This window comes from Peromyscus eremicus, chromosome 1 (genome assembly GCF_949786415.1).
Source record: "Peromyscus eremicus chromosome 1, PerEre_H2_v1, whole genome shotgun sequence".
In the NCBI taxonomy this organism is placed as follows: Eukaryota; Metazoa; Chordata; class Mammalia; order Rodentia; family Cricetidae; genus Peromyscus; species Peromyscus eremicus.
In genome coordinates, this window is record NC_081416.1 from 67,790,738 (window position 1) to 67,814,107 (window position 23,370).

The 23,370-nt window shown below is 43.4% G+C and overlaps 1 protein-coding gene across 1 annotated transcript in view; it reads right to left on the bottom strand.

Annotated features, from left to right (window-relative positions):
* The window catches only part of Dock1 (dedicator of cytokinesis 1), a 514,332-nt gene that overhangs the window by 301,272 nt on the left and 189,690 nt on the right, over window positions 1–23,370 (bottom strand). The window contains exons 26-27 of the mRNA XM_059265078.1: window positions 2,748–2,875; window positions 653–748 (exon numbers count right to left, since the gene is read on the bottom strand). Of these exons, the coding sequence (XP_059121061.1) occupies window positions 653–748; window positions 2,748–2,875 (224 nt within the window). The remainder of the gene's footprint in view (window positions 1–652; window positions 749–2,747; window positions 2,876–23,370) is intronic.

Genomic DNA, 23,370 nt, shown 5'->3' on the forward strand with positions numbered 1-23,370 from the left:
GCCATCCGGTAAGGTTAGCTAAATAAGGATGTGCACTTGATGTAATAAAACTGAAACAGTAAATGTGTCGCACATAGGGATCTCATGCCTAAGTAACCAAATGTAACCATTTGGGGGAATGGGCATGACAAATTCTGCACACCAGTCACCATGACACCGACTTACAATGACCATTGGAATTTGATAAAAAGTTTTCGAAATAAATCATCTTCCACGAGTAACGATTCATTGTGAGAGAAACGAGTATACATCTAGTAGACAACAAAATTGCTAAGGTGGGTTACCACAATTACTTTTTAAGGTGTTTCATAAAGTGTTATCAAAAGTACCTTCAACGTGATAAAGACAAAGAATCTACCAGAAGAGTAAAGACTTAGAAGAAAAGATGCATCTTTGACAAAAAGTAATAACAAGAAACCCAGTTCCAAGCAGTCCGTTCTCTGACATTTGGTTAGTTTCCTCTTACTCTTGACTGGCACTTCCAGAATTATGGAAAATGGAAACAGATTGTTTCTCAACCACATGCTACCTTTTAAGAAAGTAAGTTCATGTCCCAGTGGCAGAGAGGAGAGATGGGACGGGTGTCTGGGGCAATAGCCTTCTTGGGAAGACACTCATGGCCTCACACAGGCATGTGTCTCTGTGCACTTACAATGAGTTCGGAGTCCCGCCCCATGGAAATGACCGTCCGGTTCACTGTCCTGAGAAGTTTCTCCATGATGATCTGGACGTGCCTCTGAGTCGGCCCCTGAAGGGAAGAGACAACAATAAAAGCCAAAAGCACAGACCATCAGGGTCTCACAAGCCCAAGTATTTGTCTCTGAACCCAGCTGCTCTGTACAGAGTCAATCAATTATAACCCTTAACAAGATGAAAAACGGTCTTTGTTGAAGGCAAATGCATTCCTGAAGAAAACTCGAGGCCCTTTATTAATTATAGCCCATTAATGATAATTTGTTATATAATCATAGTAAATTAATTTAAGCAAACCTTAAAACTAAAAGCAAATCCATTTAAACAATATAATGTTTATGATCCCTGGTGAGACCACCAATTAGTCTTCGAGAGATGCTTGGCCATCTGTAAACGGAAGACAGGCAGATAACGGCGCAGCCTGCTCGGCATGTCACATCCCGATAACTTAACTGCTCACAGAACAGAATGTTTGAGTACCAGTGCAGCAAATTATCTAAAACTCACAGTGCCATGGGCTTTTCCATTAGGGAGAATTTATTCCCTAGTTTAACGTGCAATGGGATTGTGGATTCTCTTCCATGCACATGGCTCGAGTAGGCAGGCACCTAGTCTCTGCACAGCCACAAGATCTTCCTGGAGGTTGCCCTACAAGCTCTTGTCCTGGCTTTACTCTGAGAAGTGCAAAGGGCCTAGCTGACGCTGGTCCCGAGGAAGCCATCCAAGCCCTTGGGCAAGGCTCATGCCCGTGATGAGTTGAATCCATCCCATCATCCAGCAGGGGTTGTATCTGACCCTGGGAGCACAAACCACTGGGAATGGGATAGTCAATCATCATTGTCACCTGCACTGGATTAAAAAATACTCAGGGCATTAGTAAGGTAAAGCTTTGACTGTGGGTGTTTCCACAGAGGACTGGCTGAGAGTGAGACCCACTCTAAGTACAGCTGGCACCGGCTCATGGGGTGGAGCCCTGGGCTGAATAAAAACTGAGAAAAGGAGAAAGCCAAATGAACACCAGCATTTCCCTTGTTCTGTTTCCTGATTGGCCCAGAGGGAAGCAAGCAGCCTCCTGTAGCTACAGACAGAAACTGGCCCAGCCTTCCTGAACCCCCACCCCAAAAATGTGGTTAGTGAAAGCAAGGAGAAGTAACCAATTCAGAGTAGAAGATTTATTGCCAAAAGGAAGGAATGAACAGAAGTATGTGTGTGTGTGTGTGTGTGTGTGTGTGTGTGTGTGTGTGTGTGTGTGTGTCTGTTGACCAGGAAGGTATTCAGGTAATGCAGGAAGGAGTTCTGGACAAACTCTATCTATTTAAAATCCTGACAGGCAGGGAAGCCCTCGGACTCCAGAGCCCACTCCTAGCCTTGCTCATGGGGTTCACTCTCCACTTACTGCTAACATACAGAGGTGTTTCTATCCTGATTCCAGACACACCTGGAAAATCAGTGACACCTCCTAAGTGTATACATGTGCACAAACATACATGAGATGCTGGTGATTGGGTGACAGGGCGGGGAGTGAGACATGCACAGACTTGCCTGACCCAGATTCAGATTAGAAAAATAAAAAGCCACTGGAAAAAAATAATAAAAACAAAACAAAACAAACAAACCAGGATTTAGAAATACAAGAGGGGGCTGCAAAGCTCAGAAGGCACTGGAAGCTTCTACCTGTGGGGAGCAGAGAGGAGAGCGGCCACAAGCACAGGTGGCCATGTTCACCCATCACTTAATAAATGCAAGAACTATAAAGATGGGCGGTCAGCCTCCACAGCCTTTATCTGACCTGCAGGATGAGAACTTTGGCCTTGGGAAACATCTCACCAGGAAAACAAAAACTTCATTTCAATTCAGAAGTCTGAATGCGGTGGATGTAAAAATCATGACAGACACATAAATGAAAATCATTCAAGGGTAAAACTCTACAGAGAGAAAGGCTGACAGTGAAGGCCACTGCTTTTTCAAAGAGGCAGTTCTGTCTGTAGCAGGTTTCCAAGGCTTGGGCTTGGCAGCCAAGTGAGGCTGCCCGGGGTCTGATCTCCATGACTCACCACATCCTTCCGGTAGAGCACCTCCAGGATGTTGCTGAGCAGCTGGCAGCATGCCTCCAGGTCCTCTTGCCTCTCCAGGTGGTACTTGAGCTGGTCTGTCATCATGGGGAGCAGGATCTCTCTGCAGTCTGCATAGAGCACAGGATTGTCAGTCAGTAGGAACCACCACTCGATCCCTCAGGTCTGCAAGAAACCCGTGTGTCCTCTCAAGTATCTGACTCACAAGGTGCAGAATGGAAACTGACATCTGCAGAGGCTGATGGCTTGACCACCAGGAAGCCATTTCCAATGCTGTCAATCATTCATAGATGAGTACCTGCATGTATTTGCAGGTCTCCATGTAAACACACGAGTCACAAACATGCATATCATACATAAACACACATCCTCCACAGTTGAGCATACCCTGCATTTGCACATATGATGGGTTATCTACTAGTGTCTCTTACTTTCAATCCATTGATTTGCAACAGTAAAAGGAGTACTTCCTCCGACAAAAACTATTCTAACAGTGGATTTCCAGTCATTTCCTAGAACAAGCAGACAGGATCCCCTTTGTTAAGTGAAAAAGCTGAGCTTGGGAGTGGGACAATGGTGTACAGCCCTTCCCAGACAAGCTCCCTGGAGTAGACTGAAGAGGCGAGAATGAGAAGACAGAAACCAGGGCAGAGAAACAGGACTGTAAAGGGACACTTGGGAGTTGAGGACCAGGTCAAAGAAGGTCTGTCTATGTTTTCATGTGTGGTTTAGTTAAGAACATAACCAGAATATTCAAAACAGAAACAGAAGAGCAACGTGGGCACAGATTGACAGTGAAATCAAATTCCTAATTGTCTCTTCCAGTTTGGAAAAGGAGCTGAATCCTGGCAGTATCCACTTTCCAAAATGACCTGCCTGTTGACAGCCCTTATTCTGACACCAGCCCAGCCATTATTGCCTCCTTGAAGATGCAAAGCAGGTGAGCAGCAGAGCTCTGCAACAGGAAATAGATGTAGCTGGTTTTCAGGATTGTACATTTTAGGATTTACAACATTAATGATACATAAAAGCATATTTTGCATTAATGTTCCCTGAGTTTTTATGGAAGGAAAAAGAAATCACACATAGCAATGGAAGGACTCCTCTGCACATTTAGAAATACATTCTGAAATCAAACACACTCAGTTGAACTTTCCTAAGGTCAGCAATTTAATGAAAGACTGGGGGGGGTGGGGGGGGAATAGGGCAAGAAGAATCAAAAATAATGCAAGCCCCTCTGCTCCATGGTCTCCCAGTGGGACATCTGTAGTTAGTTCAACCAGGGGATTCTCAAATTCCACTTAGATCTTCTCCCTTAGGGAGAGACTAGGAGGAAGTCCAGGTACCACAAGGAGTATGGCCCGGTGCATGTATGCATCATGATCAGTCTTCACTGTCAATTTGACAGGGTTTAGAATTGCCTCAACAACACATCTCTAGAGTGTCTGTGAAGGTTCTTCCAGAGAGCTATAACTCAGGAGGGAAGTGTCACTCTGATTATAGGTGGTGCTAGTCCATGAGTTCGGGTCCTGGAGTGAGTAAGAAAGCAAACAGTTGAAAAGCCAGCTGAGCCAGGATTCCCTGCCTTTTGCTTCCTGTTCTGTGGAAATGTGAGGTGGTGAGGAGAGACAGCTAGAGCTGTTCCTGCCATCATGCCCGCCTCCTCAAGTGGGACAAAATCAACCTTTCCTCCCCCAAGGTGATTGCTGTCAGGTATTTGGTCACAGAGATAAAAAAACAAAACAAAAACCTGAAGTAAGCCAGTGACCAATGACAATGTGTGGCTTCACTTGTTGACACCATATTTCAATAATCAATCCCTGTGCAGATGTAATGCATAAAATAATAAGAACTGCACCCCAGCACTGCTGGACATGACTGTGCAGAACCCTGCAGAAAGCCAGGGGCAGAGGGCACAGCACATAGCAAGGGTGCTGTCTGAGCCAGCAACTTGGTCCCTTTGTGTCTGGGTTTCCGGTGTCAGGGAGACTTCAACCCTACCGTCTTACCTATCCCTTCCAACAACCCCGACGGGAGGACTAAAGTGTTTGACAGATAGGACTGTGCCCTTTGAGCTTCAGAGGCATGCTCCAACATGCAAGGTATGCTGCCACTCAGGAGACTGCACAGATGTGAGAACTGCCCCAAGATAGACTATCCAAGAGACACAGTGTAACAAAATGACCCCTGGATCATGCTATCAACAACGAAACAGCCCCAGATGCCTTTGCCATAGAACCTCAACGTTCACAAGCTATATCCACTCTTATTTCTACTATATCTGCTGCCTCTAGCCATATGTAACACCTAATGCAGAGCAACCCTCCAAACCAATGTGTCAGAAGGATCCCTTGGAGAACAGTGCCCAAGCCCCTCCCTTCATGCTGGGACCTCCCAGGGAGCTCCAACTCAGTGCCTCTAATTGAGCCCTCTTTCACTTCCACTGGGAACACATGACCCCCCACCCCCCATGTGCTCAACTCAACGTGGAGCAAGCCCTGAGCTATGCCTGTCCATCTGGTTACTATCTATGTGACTACTACCATTCTGGAGGTCATGTAATGTCCAAAGTATAGGCACTGATTCTCAACCTGTGGGTCATGTTCACAGGGGTCACCTAAGAGTATGGGAAAACACAGATTATGTTATAGTTATGAAGTAGCAACATAAAATAATTTTATAGTTGGATATCATCACAACATGAGAGACTGTATTTAAGGGTTGCAGCATTAGGAAGGGTGAGAACCACTATGCTAAGACCTAATGGGTAGAAAGCCTTGTGAGCTGGCTAGCAAGGGCTGGAGGAAGGATATATCTCTGAACGGTTGTCAGAGCTGGCCCTTTAGGGTCTGGGACCCAATGTCTCTGGCCTAAGTCCTGGCCTTTGGCCCCACTTATCTGTTGTGCTGGGAAAGCGGTTGAGTGTGCTGTCAATTTGTCAGTATTACCTCAGGGTGAAGGAGGCAAGTCTTCATGCCCAGCTCAGACTACCTACCATGTTTGGTTCCCTCACAGGAGCACCTACCACTCACCCAGCCCCCAGGTCTTGTCAGCTTCACTTATGTGTTATGCTGTCTGTCTTGGTGAGAAGCAACTCCACAGACAGTTTGTCATGTTTAAAGATACTTGAAGCTGGATTTGAAGACTCACATTTGTAATTCCAACCTCAGAAGGCCAAGACAAGAGGGCAGCTGTGAGTTCAAGTCAGTCTGGGTTACTTAATGAGATCCAGGATAGCCTGGGTTACATTGTATTGAGAAAACAAAACACACACACACACACACACACACACACACACACACACACACACACACTCCAAAAATAGAACAATTTCCTTTGCTCAGCTCCCTGGGGAGATGAAAAGTCATTGCCTATCCTTTCTGACAGATGAATGTCGAGCTGTGCAGAGAAAACGGAGATGAGAAAACAGTAAATGTGAAGATAGGAGATAGTGTCTGAGGAAGGACTTGGCACAAAGCACTTTGCTGAGCCACTAGGAAAGCTGGCCCCAGGGCCAGCACCATCACCATCACAAAATTCCCTCTGCATTCAGTTCCACATCTGAACACAGACAGATAGATTCACCAGACAGTAGGTCTGTCAGATTTCCCAGATGGCCCGAAGCCACCCTGCCCAAACCAGGGATCTGGGGTAGGCCTCCAAGAATATAGAGTGCCTTGCAGTATTGCCCATCATTGTGTCATTAGAAACCCACTATATACCCTCAAAGGAAGAAACACATGTCCCCAGAGCCAGAGGGAAAAGAGTTATGCTCTACACCTCCAGGTCTAAGTTAATGAGACACCATAAATACTGACTGCTTTAACTATGCTTCTCTTAGGTGGAAAGTAAACTCTGTAAGAGGAGTTTCCTGTTCTCTTTAGGCAATAATCTCAGCGTTAAAACCAAGGTGTGAGTATGTGTGTGTGTGTGTGTGTGTGTGTGTGTGTGTGTGTGTGTGTGCAGGAGGTTTCTCTCCCTTCGAGGGGAGTTGGTTGGTATGTACCTCCATGCACATCCATTTCATCTGTGACCCATAGCAATTCACACCTTCTAAGTGGTGAGGAAGGCCCTGCTGTCCACAGTAGCCCAGCCCCATCCTTGGCAGACAGCTGAAGGACAAACACGCCTCAACAAGAGTGCTTCTACCTTCCTGGGAATCTGATTTTACTGGATGGTTTCCAAACCAGTCTGGACAACAGCGCACAGCTGAATGGGAGGGCATGTTTGTGTGTGCTGACTTCCTTTACTATGCAAGGACATGCAGAGGACATGGAAACTAAGGTGCATGTGATTAAAAGCGGATCTACTGTCCAGCACTATTCCCGGGCCTTAATGAATGGTTAACTGTTAACATTATAATTTGTACTATTGTGTGTGTGATTTGTATTATACCAGGCCAGGCTCTTTGAATGAATGTACACCAGGAAAATTAATGCCTTAAAATCACCTTAGAATGGATCTACCCACACTCTGCTTCCTGCTCACAAAGCACAAAATATTGCAAAAAAAAAAAAAATTGAGTTAAGGTCTGTTAATGTAGCCCAGGTTAGACTCCAACTCATAATCCTATCTCGGTTAACCAAATATTGGAGTTATAAGCACATACCATACCATATTCATAAAAAACTTTCATGTTTAATGGGTCTTTTCCTAGCCTATATTTCAATCTACAGAAGTTAAATATTCTTAAGAAATGTTAAATCATAGTAGGGTCTACAAAGTATATGCTACATCATGGATGGCGGTACACATCTGCAGGAGAGAATTTTACAGCCTCTGGAAGCTGAGGCAGAAGCTCTCCTGCCACACAATGGACATTCCAACTGGCCGTGTGCAATATCCTTTCACACAGACAGAAAATCACATCCATAAAGCCAGTAAAACAAAATAAATAGCCTGAAACCATTCCCCAGCACAATTTTTTTAAAAAAGCTTATTTTAAAGAAAAACCACATTCTACATGCTTTAAATCAACCATTGACACACAGCCTTTAGAAACTCAGAATGCTAGAGCCCAGAAGACTGAAATACTATTATTCAGCCCATGAAGTTCTGAGAAAGGCATTTGATCAGTTCATCCTTATATGTAAAGAAACAAAGTCATAATGCATACACGCACACATGAAGTTAAAAATAGGACAGATATTTTGGGAAGGGGAAGAGAATTAGCAGGAAGGGAGAAGGGACAAAGAATGTTAATATCAGTCAAACCATGTGACATACTTGAAAAACATATCATTGCAAAACTCATGACTTTTACAATAAACTTAATTCTAATAAAAATTAAAAATAAAAACAAGGACTTCTTGTTGAGCATGCATAAAGCCATATGTTCAATCACAGCATAGAAAATGAAACCAAAAAAAAAAAAAAAACCATAGAAAACAAAAAAAGTAGGGCTGGGATGCAGCCAGATTGGTAGAATGCCCGCCTAGCATGCAGGAGGCCCTGAGTTCAGCCCCCAGCAACAAACAAAATCAGACATGGTGGTTCATGCTTGTCATCCCAGCATTTGTGAGGTAGAGAGAGTGGAGGATCTGAAGCTCAAGGTCACCCTCTGCTCCATATTGAATTCTTGGCTAGCCTGGGCTATGTGAGACTTCATCTCAAAAAAAGGGTAGAGTAGGGCTGCCAGCAGTGAAGGAAGGAGATCGGGGCCTTGTTGCTAACAGCATAGCACTTGGAAGTCAATATCTTGGAAGTAAAGAGTGGGAGAGTTACTCCACTCTGTAATTAAACTAAGGAGAAAAAAAAAAAAACCTGAATTATACCTTTTGAATAGTATGCAAATTCTATCTGAATTAAAAAACTTCCAATTTGAAGATTTAATGAAAATGATAATTATAGCAATGATAAAGTCCCCCTGGCCCCTCTGTGGATCTTGGGCACAGTACTTAAATGCTCCAGGCCTCCCATTTTCATATCTACAAAATGACACTGCAGTCACTCACCTCCCCAGTTCATCCTGACACCTGAGGATACCTGCTGTGCTCAGCAGGTAGGGAGCACAAGCAAGCAGCAGCTCTTACAGAGGACAGAATCGGTGCAATGAAAAGTCTCCTCAATGAAAGGTACATTAGGACCAGTACTTCACAGCTGCACAATCCAGTGTGGTGGTCACTGGACATGAAGCTGAACTGGTGCATCCAAAGAACAGAATTATAATTGGACTTAATTTGATTATTCTTTGAGAAGTTCATATGTGTATGCTATAATATATGACCATATATGCCCTATCCCCATTCCTCCCTCTCTCAATATTATCCCCAGCAGCTCTCCTTCCAAACTTCATATCTTCCTTCCTTTTGTGATATGAATGGTCCCTGTGGTTTCAGATGTTTGAATATAAGATCCCCAGCTAGTGGAACTGTTTGGGAAGGATTAGGAGGTGTGGCCTTGTTGAAATAGATGTGGCCCTGGGGGGTGGATGGGCAATGAGGTTTTAAAAGCCCACACCACACTCCCACCTCTTTCTCCACCTGCCTGCCTGCCAATCAGGATGTAAGCTCTCAGCCCCTCTAGGCCTGACACCATGCTTCCTGTCATGAATGACAACCACAGACTAACGCTCTGAAACTATTAGTAAGCCCCAATTAAGAGCATTATTTTATGAGTTGCCTTGCTCATGGTGTCTCTTCACAGCAATAGAACAGTGACGAGGACAGAGTCCAGTTAGCACTGGCCATATGTGTATGGTTGTGGGGCATCATGGGAACACAGGAAAGCCACCAATGCCACTCCCTCAAAGAATGCCTGACTATCTCCAGCAGCTAACAGTTTTCAACAGATCCTCTGAAAGGGGTGGGGCCTGGGGAGCATCTCTCCCATCTCTAGGAGAACTCTGGCTGGCCCTTAATGCTACAATACCACCCTTCCAGGTAAGATGTACCCACTGGGGCAATAGTGGCAATACTGTTATAGAGGAAATAACTGCTTTCTGATTGGGCTTGAGGCCTGCTCAACAGGAGGGAATTTCATGCCCAGTACTGTAATTTTGCTCAAAAGTCCATGGCTGGGAGGTAATAGGCCCTAAGGCAGAACATTCTATTGTGATTTTGCTAAATGGTCATCTTGTCAAACTGCCTTCTAAATGTGTATGTTTACAACCACAGAACTGGATTTAATTATAATAAATGAATTGCAAGTTCAAATGTTTAAAGGTGGTATTTAATCTAGTTATTGCAAACAACTGTTAAGAAGAATAAATTATATTATGCAATGAAAACTAAAGATCCAAGGTCTCTGACAGAGTAAGAATTTAGCATTTAAATTGTGCTATAAGTTACAACACAATGAACTTCTCAGACTCGGCGTGGATAAAAGAATATAAAGCATGGCATTAGTGAGTTTTAGATAGAATTCACACTGCAATGACATTTTGGATAAAATATGTGACTGACTTACATTGCTTCAAACTACATTTGCTGAGGACTAGGGAATTTAAAATGATACCCAAGGCTCACAGTCTGCTTCTGCAGGAAGCACAGGCTAAGTATGTAAGGAAGCAGATGAGGAAGGGTTCACACAACTCTTCATTTTAATGAATAAAGGCTCCTGTGATTCAAGGTCACAGCTCTCTCGACCACTCACCCCATCACAGGAGAGCCCAGGACTTCTTGGTACCTGTCAGCACCCACTGGAGAAGTTGCTATAGGAAGCATAACTGTCCTATTTTTTTTTTTCTGCCACATACAGAGCCCAAGGAAGGCAGCTCAATCCAGAAACCAGGCAAAGGGAAGGCATTGCTATGGACCCACATTTCATACAAATTGTCATGGAAATGACACTACCCACTTCCATGCTCTCCCCTAACCATGTTCTGCAATGATCACAGACTTCAATCATTAACATCTGCTCATCTGCAGCTGTGAGGACCAAAGCCAGGATGATTAATGCTCTGGTAATGGGCACAGAGTAAAAAAAAAATATTAATCTTTATAAAAGGTATTCAACAGGCATCATCGGCTTATAAATGTCCAAGCAGAATATCCGTCTATAACCCCATTACAGCTCTACATTAAAATAAGACACAAAAATGAGAATGAATTTGTCCATTTAAAGCATTCATTTTTATGAACACTGAGTAATGTGCTTCTTAATTTTTAGTTCGGTCACATTAAACAAATGATCCATAAAGTGCATTTAATAACCTTGTGTGTGTTGCATAGTACCAAAAGCCAGAATAACACTTTTAATGAGAATTAAACAGTAAGAGCCATATTAATGGGAAATGCTTGCTATTCATCTTTTATAGACAATCATCTTGTTTTCCTACCATTTAGGAACCCTGTGCCCACGTTTCAATATGCTCAAGTGATTTTCTCCATCTACAGAAGTCTTTAAGCAGTTGTAGCTACAAGACTGTATCAGTGCTAGAGGGAGTCACAGAAGCCATCTACTGATCTCCAGACTTAACAGATGTGGGGATCAGGAACCTGGTGACAGACACAGTCAGCAACTGTACTGCTAAGCAAGAGCTGAGCCAGCATTAGCCACCACACTCCCAAGCCAGAGAGCTTAGTGATAAAAGACCCATGCCTGTGCACATACATGTGGGCATATTTAATGTCAAGTACTAAGGCATCTCCCCATGCATCATTTTTAAGTAAGAAATTATGAATCTAGGCAATGCCAGGAGAAGAAACCACCAGCAAATCACCCTTGATACAACAGTGTTCCTTTGGGAATGCTAAGCTTGCTGATCTGTGGGACTGAATCTACACATATACCTAGCCCAGCATTTTCACTCCAGACAGCTGGGTAGTACCTCGTAAAGTATTCCGGTCAGAACAGTGTCCCTTGCCTGTGTACTAAAAGGATCAGAAATGTGGCAATCTGTGATGCAGCCTTGAGGTACCTAGTGTTGTGGAATTTTAATTGAGAGGATGACAGAGCAAGTAAGAGGCTTTGGGAACTGGAAAGATAAGCAGAGAAGCATGGAGACTGTCAAACAAGAGGGAGCAAAACTCAGCGAGGAATGGTGATTGCTACCCAAACCCATGACCAGGATCCTATCCCCGAGGCTCACAAGGTTGAAAGAGAGACGTGACCCTCACAAGTAATCCTCTAGACAACCCCCCCATGCACACTGTGCATGCATTTGCATGCACACACAGAATAATACATAAAGGTAAAAAAATATATTTCAAAAACTTGTCAAATGTATGTCTCCTGTGTATGAGCATGAGATCTTGCTGAGAAGAAGTCATGTTTAAAATGAGCACTGGGCAAGAGACCCTCTTGACCTTTGAGACTGGCTAGGTATAACAGGAAAGGTGACATTCTAGTAGAATTGTTGTAAGCTATGATGTATCCTCAGTTAAATTGAAAGAAAAGCCAATGGAAAGGCTATAAATGAGCCCCATGTCAATACATGAAAAAACCATAGACTGAAATAAAATGACAAGAAAGACTGTCTAAGTCAAGAGAAGCAGGTCAAAGAGGTGGGTGGCTTGCTGATTTGACAAGGGATTCTATAATTCTGCTTGGCTATGCAGAGAATCTCAACACACAGAAGAGAAGAAAACAGACACAAAATCCAAGATTTGGCAGGGGATAGTCAGGCGGTGGGGGGCGGTGGAGGAGGCATGATGCTAGCTGATCTTTTAAGTGGCCACAAACACAGCACTTGGTCAGGGTGGTTCTGAATACATGCCACTCTTGCTGTGGCAGGGCAGAGTCATGACACAAAATCCTGACAGGTGCCAACTTGGGCTTTCCACTGTCCAGGATGTTATTTTATACAGTAAGAGCTGAACTCTCAGGACCTAGAAAGAATCAAGAGCTGTAGGGCTGAAGAATTAGCTTTCTAGGTACCTGGTGACAGCATGATTAGGTATCAGACAAATGAGGACAGCCACTTCTTAGACTCCCCTTTCTACATCAGCATTAAACAGTAGAGGCAGGAGCCTGCCCAGAGGTGGGCTCAAAGTAGAGTCAACAGAAGCTAATATTTAGATGAATAACGCCATAAGGAACTGTTGGTCCTAGCAGTGATCACAAACTACAACCCCCTACTGCCACCCTACAGAAAGAGAAGAGAAAAACTATTAAAACCCCATGAACATGAGAACCACACTATATGATTTATTTACGCTTAATTTACAGATGTGTTCATTTATCCATTTATTTGTAATTTTTTTTCTTGCTCCACATAGTGATGAAGTAAAATCAGCTTTCAGAGAGAATTACTCATGCAGTGGGCGTGAAACAGTTTAAGGAGTATGGATGATGGATCTTAAAACAAGCAGGAGCCATAATCAGCACCATGGTGGTGGACAGCTCCCTGCCTGGGCCTTTGCTTACAGACAGGGTTTCTTATTTAACACTGATGCCCTCATCTGTAAATTGAGTTAATTAGTCTTTTCCGAGTCTACATTTTTATGTTGATGACTCTGAAGGCTCTCAGAGGACTCAAACTGGCTAACCAAAAGTCCTGAGCACTTCGTTGGTGATCAATAAAAGACGGTGGACTTCAAATGGGTATAATTAAGAAACTTCCGTATCCAATAAGCTATTTGTAAAAGTGTGTACTGCTGTAACAAGTGGCCTCTGGACAAACACACATAATGAAAGATAGAGGAGAGACCCACAGAATGAGGGATGAAAAAGGTACTGGATAACAGACCAAGACTGAAAGTTTCCTTGAGGCATGGGGGGAGAAAAACAACATGGAAGAGAAAGTGATGTTTATATTCCAGCATTATTTAAAAGAGTTAGTCTTCAGGGTTCACAGCTGGCAACATTCATTAGAAGTCATCAGCACAGCTATCTAATTAAAGTGTTCCAGAATGCCGTACGAGTAGGACATTAAATGACTGTGGCAAACAAAATTAGCCCCAACCCCAATTTTTCCTCTGTGTACAACATCTATCAAGTTAACAAAACTACTTGAGAATAGCTCAGGGTTTAAGATCTGTTTTTTTGCAGTAGAAAAACTCAAGAAATATTATTTTGATTTGTTGAGGGATCAAAGCATTAAAACAATATATTTCATTACAGTTATGCATTAAACAGCTTCTTCTCATGTGTATGACCCAAAGAAACAGAAATTGATGAACAGGGCAATTTTTATAGATAGATGCTTCCTACTTAGAGGGTCTGGCTACTATGAAGAAACTGTGACTTCAATATTTCCTAATACCAAAATCCTGATAGGTTTGTGGGCATCGCCCAAGGCCTTGGAAAGGCTGCTGTAACTAATGTTCCCACCATTAGCAAAAGAGTTTTACTCCGTTTGAACACTGGGAGAATTATTCACCTTGAAAAGAAGAATGAAACACATCATTTACACTCCTTCGCCCTGAATTTTAAAGAGGCTTCCTATTATTCAAAACTGAGGATAAATGAGTTTCCATAGGGCAGGTGAGCTCTGCTGGAAAGGGGTCTGCCCTTAGTTTGATTTCTGTGGCTGTGATAAAAGACTCTGACAAGAAGCAACTTGGAGAGGAAAGGGTTTATTTACCTTCTACTTTCTGGCCACAGACAATCATTGGGGGCTATCAGAGCAGGAACTCAAAGCAGGACCCTGAAGAGAGGATGGCTTGCTATTCCACCTAGCATTCCCTCTGACCAGGGAATTCATTCACAGTCAGGATACAGCAGGAACCACAGAGGATGCTGCTTTGCGAGCTGGCTCTTACCCAGGCTTGTTCCTCCACTCATGATGATCTAGCTTTCTTATGTAGCTCAAGACCACTTGAGGAGAGATGGTGTTTCCCACAGTGAACTGGACACTCCTGAATCAATTAATAAACAAGATAATCCTCCATAACCAGGGTGATATAGGCATCTCCTGACTCAAGGCTTTCCTCTCAGTTGGCTTTAGGTTACGTCAAGTTAACAATTGTAGCCGGCTAGGACAGGGGGCTAAGGGGAAGAAGGAAGTGTAAGATGGCCAGGGTTTGAGAGAATAGCTACCTTCCTACTCCTGCTCACAGCATGAGTCCAGCCACCAGGAAAGCAATAGACAAAGCCTGTCAAGGAATAACAGGTCGATAAAAAGATCATCCACCAGGGTATTAAAACACTACCAAGAACCAAGACTTGCTACTATTCTACATGGATACCTTCAAATGTCACACATCCAATCTCAAAGTCCCCTCTAAAATTAACCAAACACACACACACACACACACACACACACACACACACACACACACACACGGAAAAGCAGGTGGCAAGCTGTAAAATGAAATCTGTCATTGCCTAGGCTATTGTAAGTGTGGGAACATGAAGAGACTATGTCTGGAAAAACAAGGAAACTGTTTCATGTTCATCAGAACAAGCTTTCCTATGGTCTAGGATCCAGGAGAGCAGGCATGTGTGGACAAGGAGAAAGTTCCAAAGGGAACCTCCCTTCCTTTAAAGGCTCCCTGTAAGTACAGGGAGTGCTCATGACTAGCCTACATGGTGATGCTAGTCAGGTGTACTCACTTTATCCCAATTCCTATACCATCAATGTAAAAGAATTTTGAGGGCCTAGATTCTACACTTGGTGTTCTGATGTCTAATTTAATTACACCAGAACTTCTCATTTCTATAATAGGATTTAAGCTTTAACTTTCCCAGCTTTCGTTAGATATGTGGGCAACAACATAATCACATGGGAACAAAGCCACGAACGCACAAATTATGAGACGTCGACCTTCCCTCTCTTTGTATCTTGCTTTGAAAATCTGCTCGCTCCACACCACGAATGATATCCACGAGTCATCATTCTGCGCAGCACATAATCCGTTTAGCCAGCTTTCAAGTAGGCAAGTCACATCGGAGACCAGGCCCGGAAGCCATTACCACCCATTCATTGGCTCTCATGCACAGCATGCTAATGAGTCCAAGGTCCTTCACCTCAGCATAGAAGCAAACACAGGACATCCAAGGCAGATGGACAGGGGATGGAAGGAGGATGCCAGCCTAGGGACTAGACCAAGGATAGATCCTCAGTCAGGAACAAGGTCATCCACCGAGTATCTGCTACCTGTACAAACATTGCAGAGACTTGGATTTGCTTCAGAGTCTGACCATGAGTTCACTATTGTTGGGTAATGGGGGCATAAGTATAGATTCTAGCCTTCTCTCCACTCTTCCATATTCTGGCAATTTCCCCCCTTTTTTTCCAATATAAAAGTATATTGAATCCAGAGGCGGATCCATCCTCTCACATGTGGCTTGACACCATGCACTTCTTGAACTAGAATAAAATACAACAGAAGGCTGGCCTCTGAGCAGAGGGCAGTTGACACTGTCCTCCGATGAGGCAGTTTCATAGAGACTGGGGCCCAGCACAACTTTTTGTGCCAAATGACCCCTCTCCTGTTGCAGCCCAATAAACTCCCACTGGGAGTCTGAAAATGGGAAAAGTGATGAGAGAAAGCAGAAACAGCCAGTGTGCCACCAGCCTGAGCCCACAGGAACCCGAGTCCAATGTAATAAGAGTGTGTGACTCACTGAGGTGAAGCAGGATTCTTGCAGCTGTGTGCTGTCTGGTTATCACCTACATGCATGCTGACCATAGGACTGGGCCAAACTTCAACTCCTGGCAACATAGCAAAACAACCCCACTGACTATCTGTGCAAACATGTTCCTTGCTCCCAAACACTCCAGACAATAAGACAGTACTCAGACATTTCCCACAAGATAACTTAGCTCAAGCCGGCACCGATTAGAATTCCTGACTGGCAGGAGGTGGAATCTGCAACCCCTTGAGAGTGTGAATCTATAAATATGGTCACCATTCTGAGTGTGGAACACATCTTCAAGACTGCTTGCACCTATGTTTTCCCAGAGAACAATCTTAATTAGGGCCTAAACTGAATAATTTTCTTGTTCTCAGCGAAGTGGAGAACTGGGGACAATGTCTTTCATGGTGTGGGGCAACAGAGGCTGAAACGTAGCCTCTGCGCTGGAGCTCCCAGTGACCTCAAGGATTCCATCACTGGTCACCAGGAGCACACCAAACACGGCAGTCCACAGGAGTGTAGCACGTTCCACAGCGCAGGCAGCAAAGCCAATTACTACAAAAGGGTAAGGACCCAGGAAAAACAAGAAAGCACGAACCACAGCTACCATATCTCATCCCAAAATGGCTTGACTTTAAATATTTATATAAATGTGGCATGGACTATTTTATAAAAGTAATGGCATCTTTGTGAGAACAGAGCAACCAGAGGATTTCAGCTGTTCATCTTTCCTGACAAGGAGAGAAGACAGCAGTTGGCTGCTCAAGAGAAGGCCAGAGCCTGCAAATGAGGAAAATAGTCACCTTCTAGGCTATTCCAACCCCGACACAAAGCCCATGCACAGGGGAATTTTCATATTGGTCAAAGCATTCTAAAAGGCTCAGAGGCAGCCACTCAGTGTTCAGGACACATTTGGAAAGCTGATTATAACACAGATGACAGATGCTGATTGGCTGCAATATGAGAAGCTCCAGACTGATTTTGTCTTGGCCTGGGATCATTTTGGATTTATATAGGCTGGGTACAACTTGCTATGGGCATCAACATTCCAGGCAGTGGATAGATGGCTCATTCAGTAAAGTGCTTGCCTTGCCAGCAACGAGGACCCAGCACCCACATAAAAAACTGGGCATGGTCACGTATACCTGTCAGTCCCGGATCTGGGAGACTGAGACAGGATACTACCTGGAGTGGGGGTGGGGTGGTCAATGAACCATATAATGTAAGAAACAAGTTCCAAGTTCAGTGAGAGATGACTGTCTCAAAAACCAAGGTAAAGAGTGACGGAGGAGGGTATCTGATGTTGACCTCTGGCCTTTACACTCATGTCATATATACAGATTCATGTGTGCATACACATACACACAGAGTCATAGTTATACTTAAAAAGATAGAGTATTTGAAAGGAAAATATTAACTCATTTATGAACTCAAGTCATTCATTTATATGCTGTTTGGTTCAAAAAGGATTCAAGATAGTGTATAAAAAACAAGAGTGGAAATAAATAGTGCAGCTAAATGGGAAGACATGTAGTCATCCAACAGCCAGGCTGAGATGGGCACCAGGTTGTCATCCAACAGCCAGGCTGAGATGGGCACCAGGTAGTCATCCAACAACCAGGCTGAGATGGGCACCAGGTAGTCATCCAACAGCCAGGCTGAGATGGGCACCAGGTAGTCATCCAACAGCCAGGCTGAGATGGGCACCAGGTAGTCATCCAACAGCCAGGCTGAGATGGGCACCAGGTATGAGCAGCGGGGTCTCCTTCGAGCTTACTCGTAGCTGAAGAAAGAGGATAACCCTCAGGGGGATGGAGGATTTCCCTTGAAACAGATCCCCAGGAGAAGTTCTGCTTTAAATGTTTTTCACTGGAGAGTGCATGTTTAGCTACTTATTCGGCTTGAGCCACATTGGCATGTACAAATTTTGCAATAAAAATCTCAAAAGACAAGTAAATAAGGTCTTCCTCCTGCCAACACTCAGGGAAGGCCCAGGGCAGTTCATGGGTCATTTTCAGAGTGCCTGTCATTCATTGACCTTTGACATTCACTGACTGTGGAAAACAGGAGCTGTGGGGAGCAAAATGAAGGGACTCACATCGATGAAAACCCACAGCAAGCAGATGAAGCCGGGCCGGGGGGAAGGGAGAGTCCTTAGGCAGGGGCTGCTTGATGGCTGGTGCTGGGGAGATGCTCCCTCAGCAGAAGAGCTTGCTATACAAGCATGAGGACCTGGTGAATACCCCCAAACCTGCACTAAAAACCTGTGTATAGTGGCATGTTGGTTTTGTTTTTTTTTTTAATCCCAGTCCTGGAGAAGTAGGAAAAAGTGGATCCCTCAGGCCTGCTAACCAGCCAATCTAGACAAATCAGCAAGTTCTAGGCCAGCAAGAGAACCTGATTGAAAAGACAAAGTGGACAGTATAAGAAACAGCACCTGAGGTTGATCTTTGGCCTCCACACACATGTGTACACATGAATATATACACAAACACACACACACACACACACACACACACACACACACACACACACACACAGAGGGAGAGAGAGAGTCTGATGGTAAGTATCGCAAAAGACTCCAACAGAGGCTACTGCAAACATACAAACATTCATAAGCAAATCTGGGTCAAAGTAATTCACCCTTGCCTTGGGTCCTGGCAACAGCTTTAGGCAGAATTCAATTCAAACCCACTAAGATGGTCCCAGAATTCCTGGGAATGATTTGAAATAGGTTCCCCTGGCCTCTGCACTGTGGTCCAGCAGGAATTTCTCCTTAACCTTTTAATATACTTGAGCTCAGGGTAACATCTTAGAGCCTTTTTATGACAAAATCTCTTTTGGTTCTAAACTCTTAATACTTTTGGAGGCAGGTTCTTCTTATGTAGCCCAAGTTGGTCTAGCATATACAACAACAATTCTCCTGCATCAGCTGCCTATGTACTGCAACATTTTTTTCTATATATCTAATTTAAAAATTCCTGTAAATATTCCTAAGATTATTCTTAAACTACAATTTCAGGATTCATATATGAAGGACTTTAAATCTGTCCATCTTTCTGTTTCCTCTGCCAATTTTCAATATGGTTCTTTTATATGTGTACATGTTGATTTTTGCCAACTTTATATAATTTTTGTGTGTTCATTTGTTTTCAAAGTCTCTCACATGGCCTAGCATGGGCTTAAACTCACATGTAGCTAAGAACAACCTTGAACTCATGACACTACTTCCTCTACCTGCCAAGTGATAAGCAGTATGCCATCACATCTGGCAAAATAATTTTTATTATTCAATGTTGCTTGGAACTTTTTTTTTTCAATTTCAGTTAGTCCTAACTAAAATGCAGGCTCTTAAACTTGAGACTGCAAGAATGGAGAGTGAGGAAAGGGTTACAGACAGAAGATATATAATCCTTTATAATCCAAGTTACTCTGGGGACAGCCTCACCAGATAATGCTGTTCTAAGACAGGCAAACGTAACTAGTTCCATATTACCTTCATTAATATAGCGCAGACTCAACTATATAGACAAGTGAGTTTGTATTCTGTATTACTCTGTCTCACCAAATTGTTGGTAGGTTAAAAATAAAGTTGTTTTCTGGACTGTTCACAAACAGGCTTGCCTGTATTTCATGGCTGGGCGGGGCTACCTTGACCTCTGTTGGATGTTTATGGTCATAAACATGCCAAGGACAGTGCTTTGAGCCTGCAGTCCCAGCACAGAAGCTGAGTTCTAGGCCAGCCTGGGCTGCATATTAAGACCCTCCCTCAGAAACCAAAAGCACAACTGTAAGTGTGATGGAAGAATAAATGCACAGATGAGAATATGACAGTGACCATAGCCTCCTGTCTATCAAGAAGAGAACGGGCATGTTGAGTTTTTCCATTGGGGGGAAAAAAGTTGTGAGTAAGCTTATGATATTTCTCAGTTTTCTTAAGTAAACCATGAATATTTGCTTAAAATGAATAAATTAAGGAAAATATTTCTAAATGCAAATTAAAACACACTTGTCTTCATATGTTCTTTTCAAAAGGCTAAATGTGGCCGGGCGGTGGTGGCGCACGCCTTTAATCCCAGCACTCGGGAGGCAGAGGCAGGCGGATCTCTGTGAGTTCGAGGCCATCCTGGTCTACAAAGCGAGTTCCAGGAAAGGTACAAAGCTACACAGAGAAACCCTGTCTCGAAAAACAAAAAAACAAAAAAACAAAAAAAAAAAAATTCAGTTCTGAGTATTTAAACCAACAAATTTCCTTGTTATAGATCTGCCCAAAGATTGTGTTTTATCAAGATGATTTCCAATATCTCTATTATACTTTTCATAAAAACATGGATTTCCACCCCTCAGAGACGCAAAGTGTTTCTCTGTGTAACAGCCCTGGCTGTCCTGGAACTCACTTTGTAAACCAGGCTGTCCTGGAACTCACAGAGATCCAGCTGTCTCTGCCTCCAGAGTCTTGGGATTAAAGGCATGGCCATCAGGCCTGGGTAAGACATGGAATCTTAAGGAAGTTTATAAGTGGCTGTTGCTGCTGCTGTGCTGTTCTGTGTGTACAGCTGGTTGGTTGGCTGGCTTTGTTTGGTTTTTGTTAGTTAGTTAGTTAGTTAGTTAGTTAGTTAGTTAGTTAGTTAGTTACTTAGTTAGTTAGTTACTTAGTTTGAGGGGGGCATCACACTCACTGTCATCCAGACTATCATCCTAGAATGGCAATATCTGGATGTGGGATGTCAATCCTTCTGCCTCAGCCTCCAGAGTGGTAGGATTACAGGTATAAGCAAGAGTGGAGGCTTATTAAGTATATATTTGTTTTAAAGTCTTTTGAGTGATTATTTTAGAACTCTGGCTAAATAAATGACTATTACTTTCCCATGATGCTTGATATTTATTTTTAATGCAAATGTTCTAAAGATCATATAAAATTTATAAAAGCCTGAAGGTCCTAGTGTGAGGCTGTCAGTCATGACCATTATCTTAAAATGATATGTGCAATAAAAATAACTAAACCATGTCAATTGCCAAACTCTCATCAAACTTTAAACTATGAATATTATATCCTTTTCAACCATAGTTTTGATTCCTCTTTGAAACATTTAGAACCAGATTCACTGGTGGGGTAGGGTCGGGAAGACCTCTAATACAACTTTCTGGGAACAATAAGCTATATAATTCACAACTAGTTTTCCTTTGACTATCTTTGGTTAAAATTAATATAATCTGAAAGGTAAACATTATGTTTCCTAGTTCCGGTGGACTTTGTTTTGTACTTTCCACTAACTCTGTACCTGTTATGTGTCACCATTCTGAAGAAGTGCCACTGTTCTGAAAAGATAACCCAGCCATGTCCCATGCTTCCACTACAGGCAGGCTGAACGTAACCATGGATTCCAGGGAAGACATACTGAGACCTACTCCAGTTTGGCCTCTTTCTGGCTCAAGTGTGACTGACGTGAGCACGACTCTGACTCTCCATCACTAGTCACTGTTGCCTTGATATGGTTGAGATGAGCAACTAGGGTGTCCACCCCAGCAGTGACAGATAATCAAAGTCTAAATACATTGATCAACAACATTTCCAGGGGGAAAAATAGTGAGGAGGAGGTGAACCTTTTTAGAATCAAAATGGAATCTATTGTGTCAATTCAAAGCAAAAACAAGTAAATCAAACCAGAAAGGAAGGAAGGAGATGTTTATACACAAGATTGCCTCACGGTGACTGGGATGGAAAACTGCCATAGCCAGGAGCCTGCACAGAGGCCAGCAAAACTTCACACAGAAGTACTTCCATAAACACATTTCCACACTTGTCAACAGTCAGCAATGAAGCCACTGGTACTACTCACTGTAGCCAAGGGCAATTTTTTTTCCCAAATACCTCCTGTGATTCTCTTAGTATTTGTGTTTAAGCATTCACCTCTTTGAACACACACACACCACTTAGAGTAGAGCATACAGTCCTTCTGCTGTGCTCTGAAATTCCCAAATAAATTTCGTAATCCAGAGGGGGAGGCTATCTCTGTTCTTTTGGCAACAAGTATTCATTCAGTGAAGATATTGCTGATTAGCATTTGGTGGTGATTGGGGGATCTGTGCTGTGTGAATGGGGTGTTATATGTCTAGGAATACAGGGCTGGTGTGGGGACTAGAGAATGAGACACAGAGTGATGAGGGGTAAGAAAGGGCTTTGGGGGTCTGAGGGCAAGTGTTAACTGTCAACTTGACAGGACCTAGGAGACAAGCCTCCAGGCACACCTGTGAGGGGACTGTGCTGATTAGGTTAAATGAGGTGGGAAGACCCACACTGAAGGTGGGCAGCACGGTTCTCTGGACTCGGGTCCTAGATTACATGAAGGGGAGAAAATGAGCTGTGTACCAGGACTCACTCACCTCTGCTTCCTGACTGTGGATGCAACGTGACCAGCTGCCTTGAGCTCTCCACCAGGGAGGACTGTATGCTTGACCTGTGCATTAAGATGAACCCTTTCTCACCTAAGTTGCTTTTGTTAAGATATTTTATCTCAGCAACAAGAAACGAAGGGGTGCCAGGTACCTGTATGAGTGGTGGGAGGGGCAGAGGAATGTGGGTGGAGTATGTGGGAGTGTGGAGATATTGAAGGGAGAATGCATACATATATGGGAAAGGTGGTGGCACATCTCTATTTCATTTTATTTTATTATTATTATTTTTTTAATTTTAATTTTTAGTTATTTATTTTTTTCCAAGACAGGGTTTCTCTGTAGTTTTGGTGCCTGTCCTCGATCTTGCTCTGTAGACCAGGCTGGCCTCAAACTCACAGAGATCTGCTTGGCTCTGCCTCCCTACTGCTGGGATTAAAGGCATGTGCCACCACTGCCCGGCTGGCACATTTCTCTAATAATGAACCTAATAAGACTTAAATATAAATTGGGACAGGGATGTATTTGCTATGGCTTCGGTTGTAGTCACCATGGGAACACCCGCTTGCAATGTCCCCAGTGGTCATCTTCTTAGCAACTTTCTATGGGCCCCATGGCATCCTGTAGCTTCTGAAGACACCTAAGCAATCACACCATTCAAGACTCAGTCCTTGAGTAAATGCCTGAATTATGGAAATCAGAACTAAGTGCTCAATTTAGATCATGTGATTCAAGTCCTTGACAATAG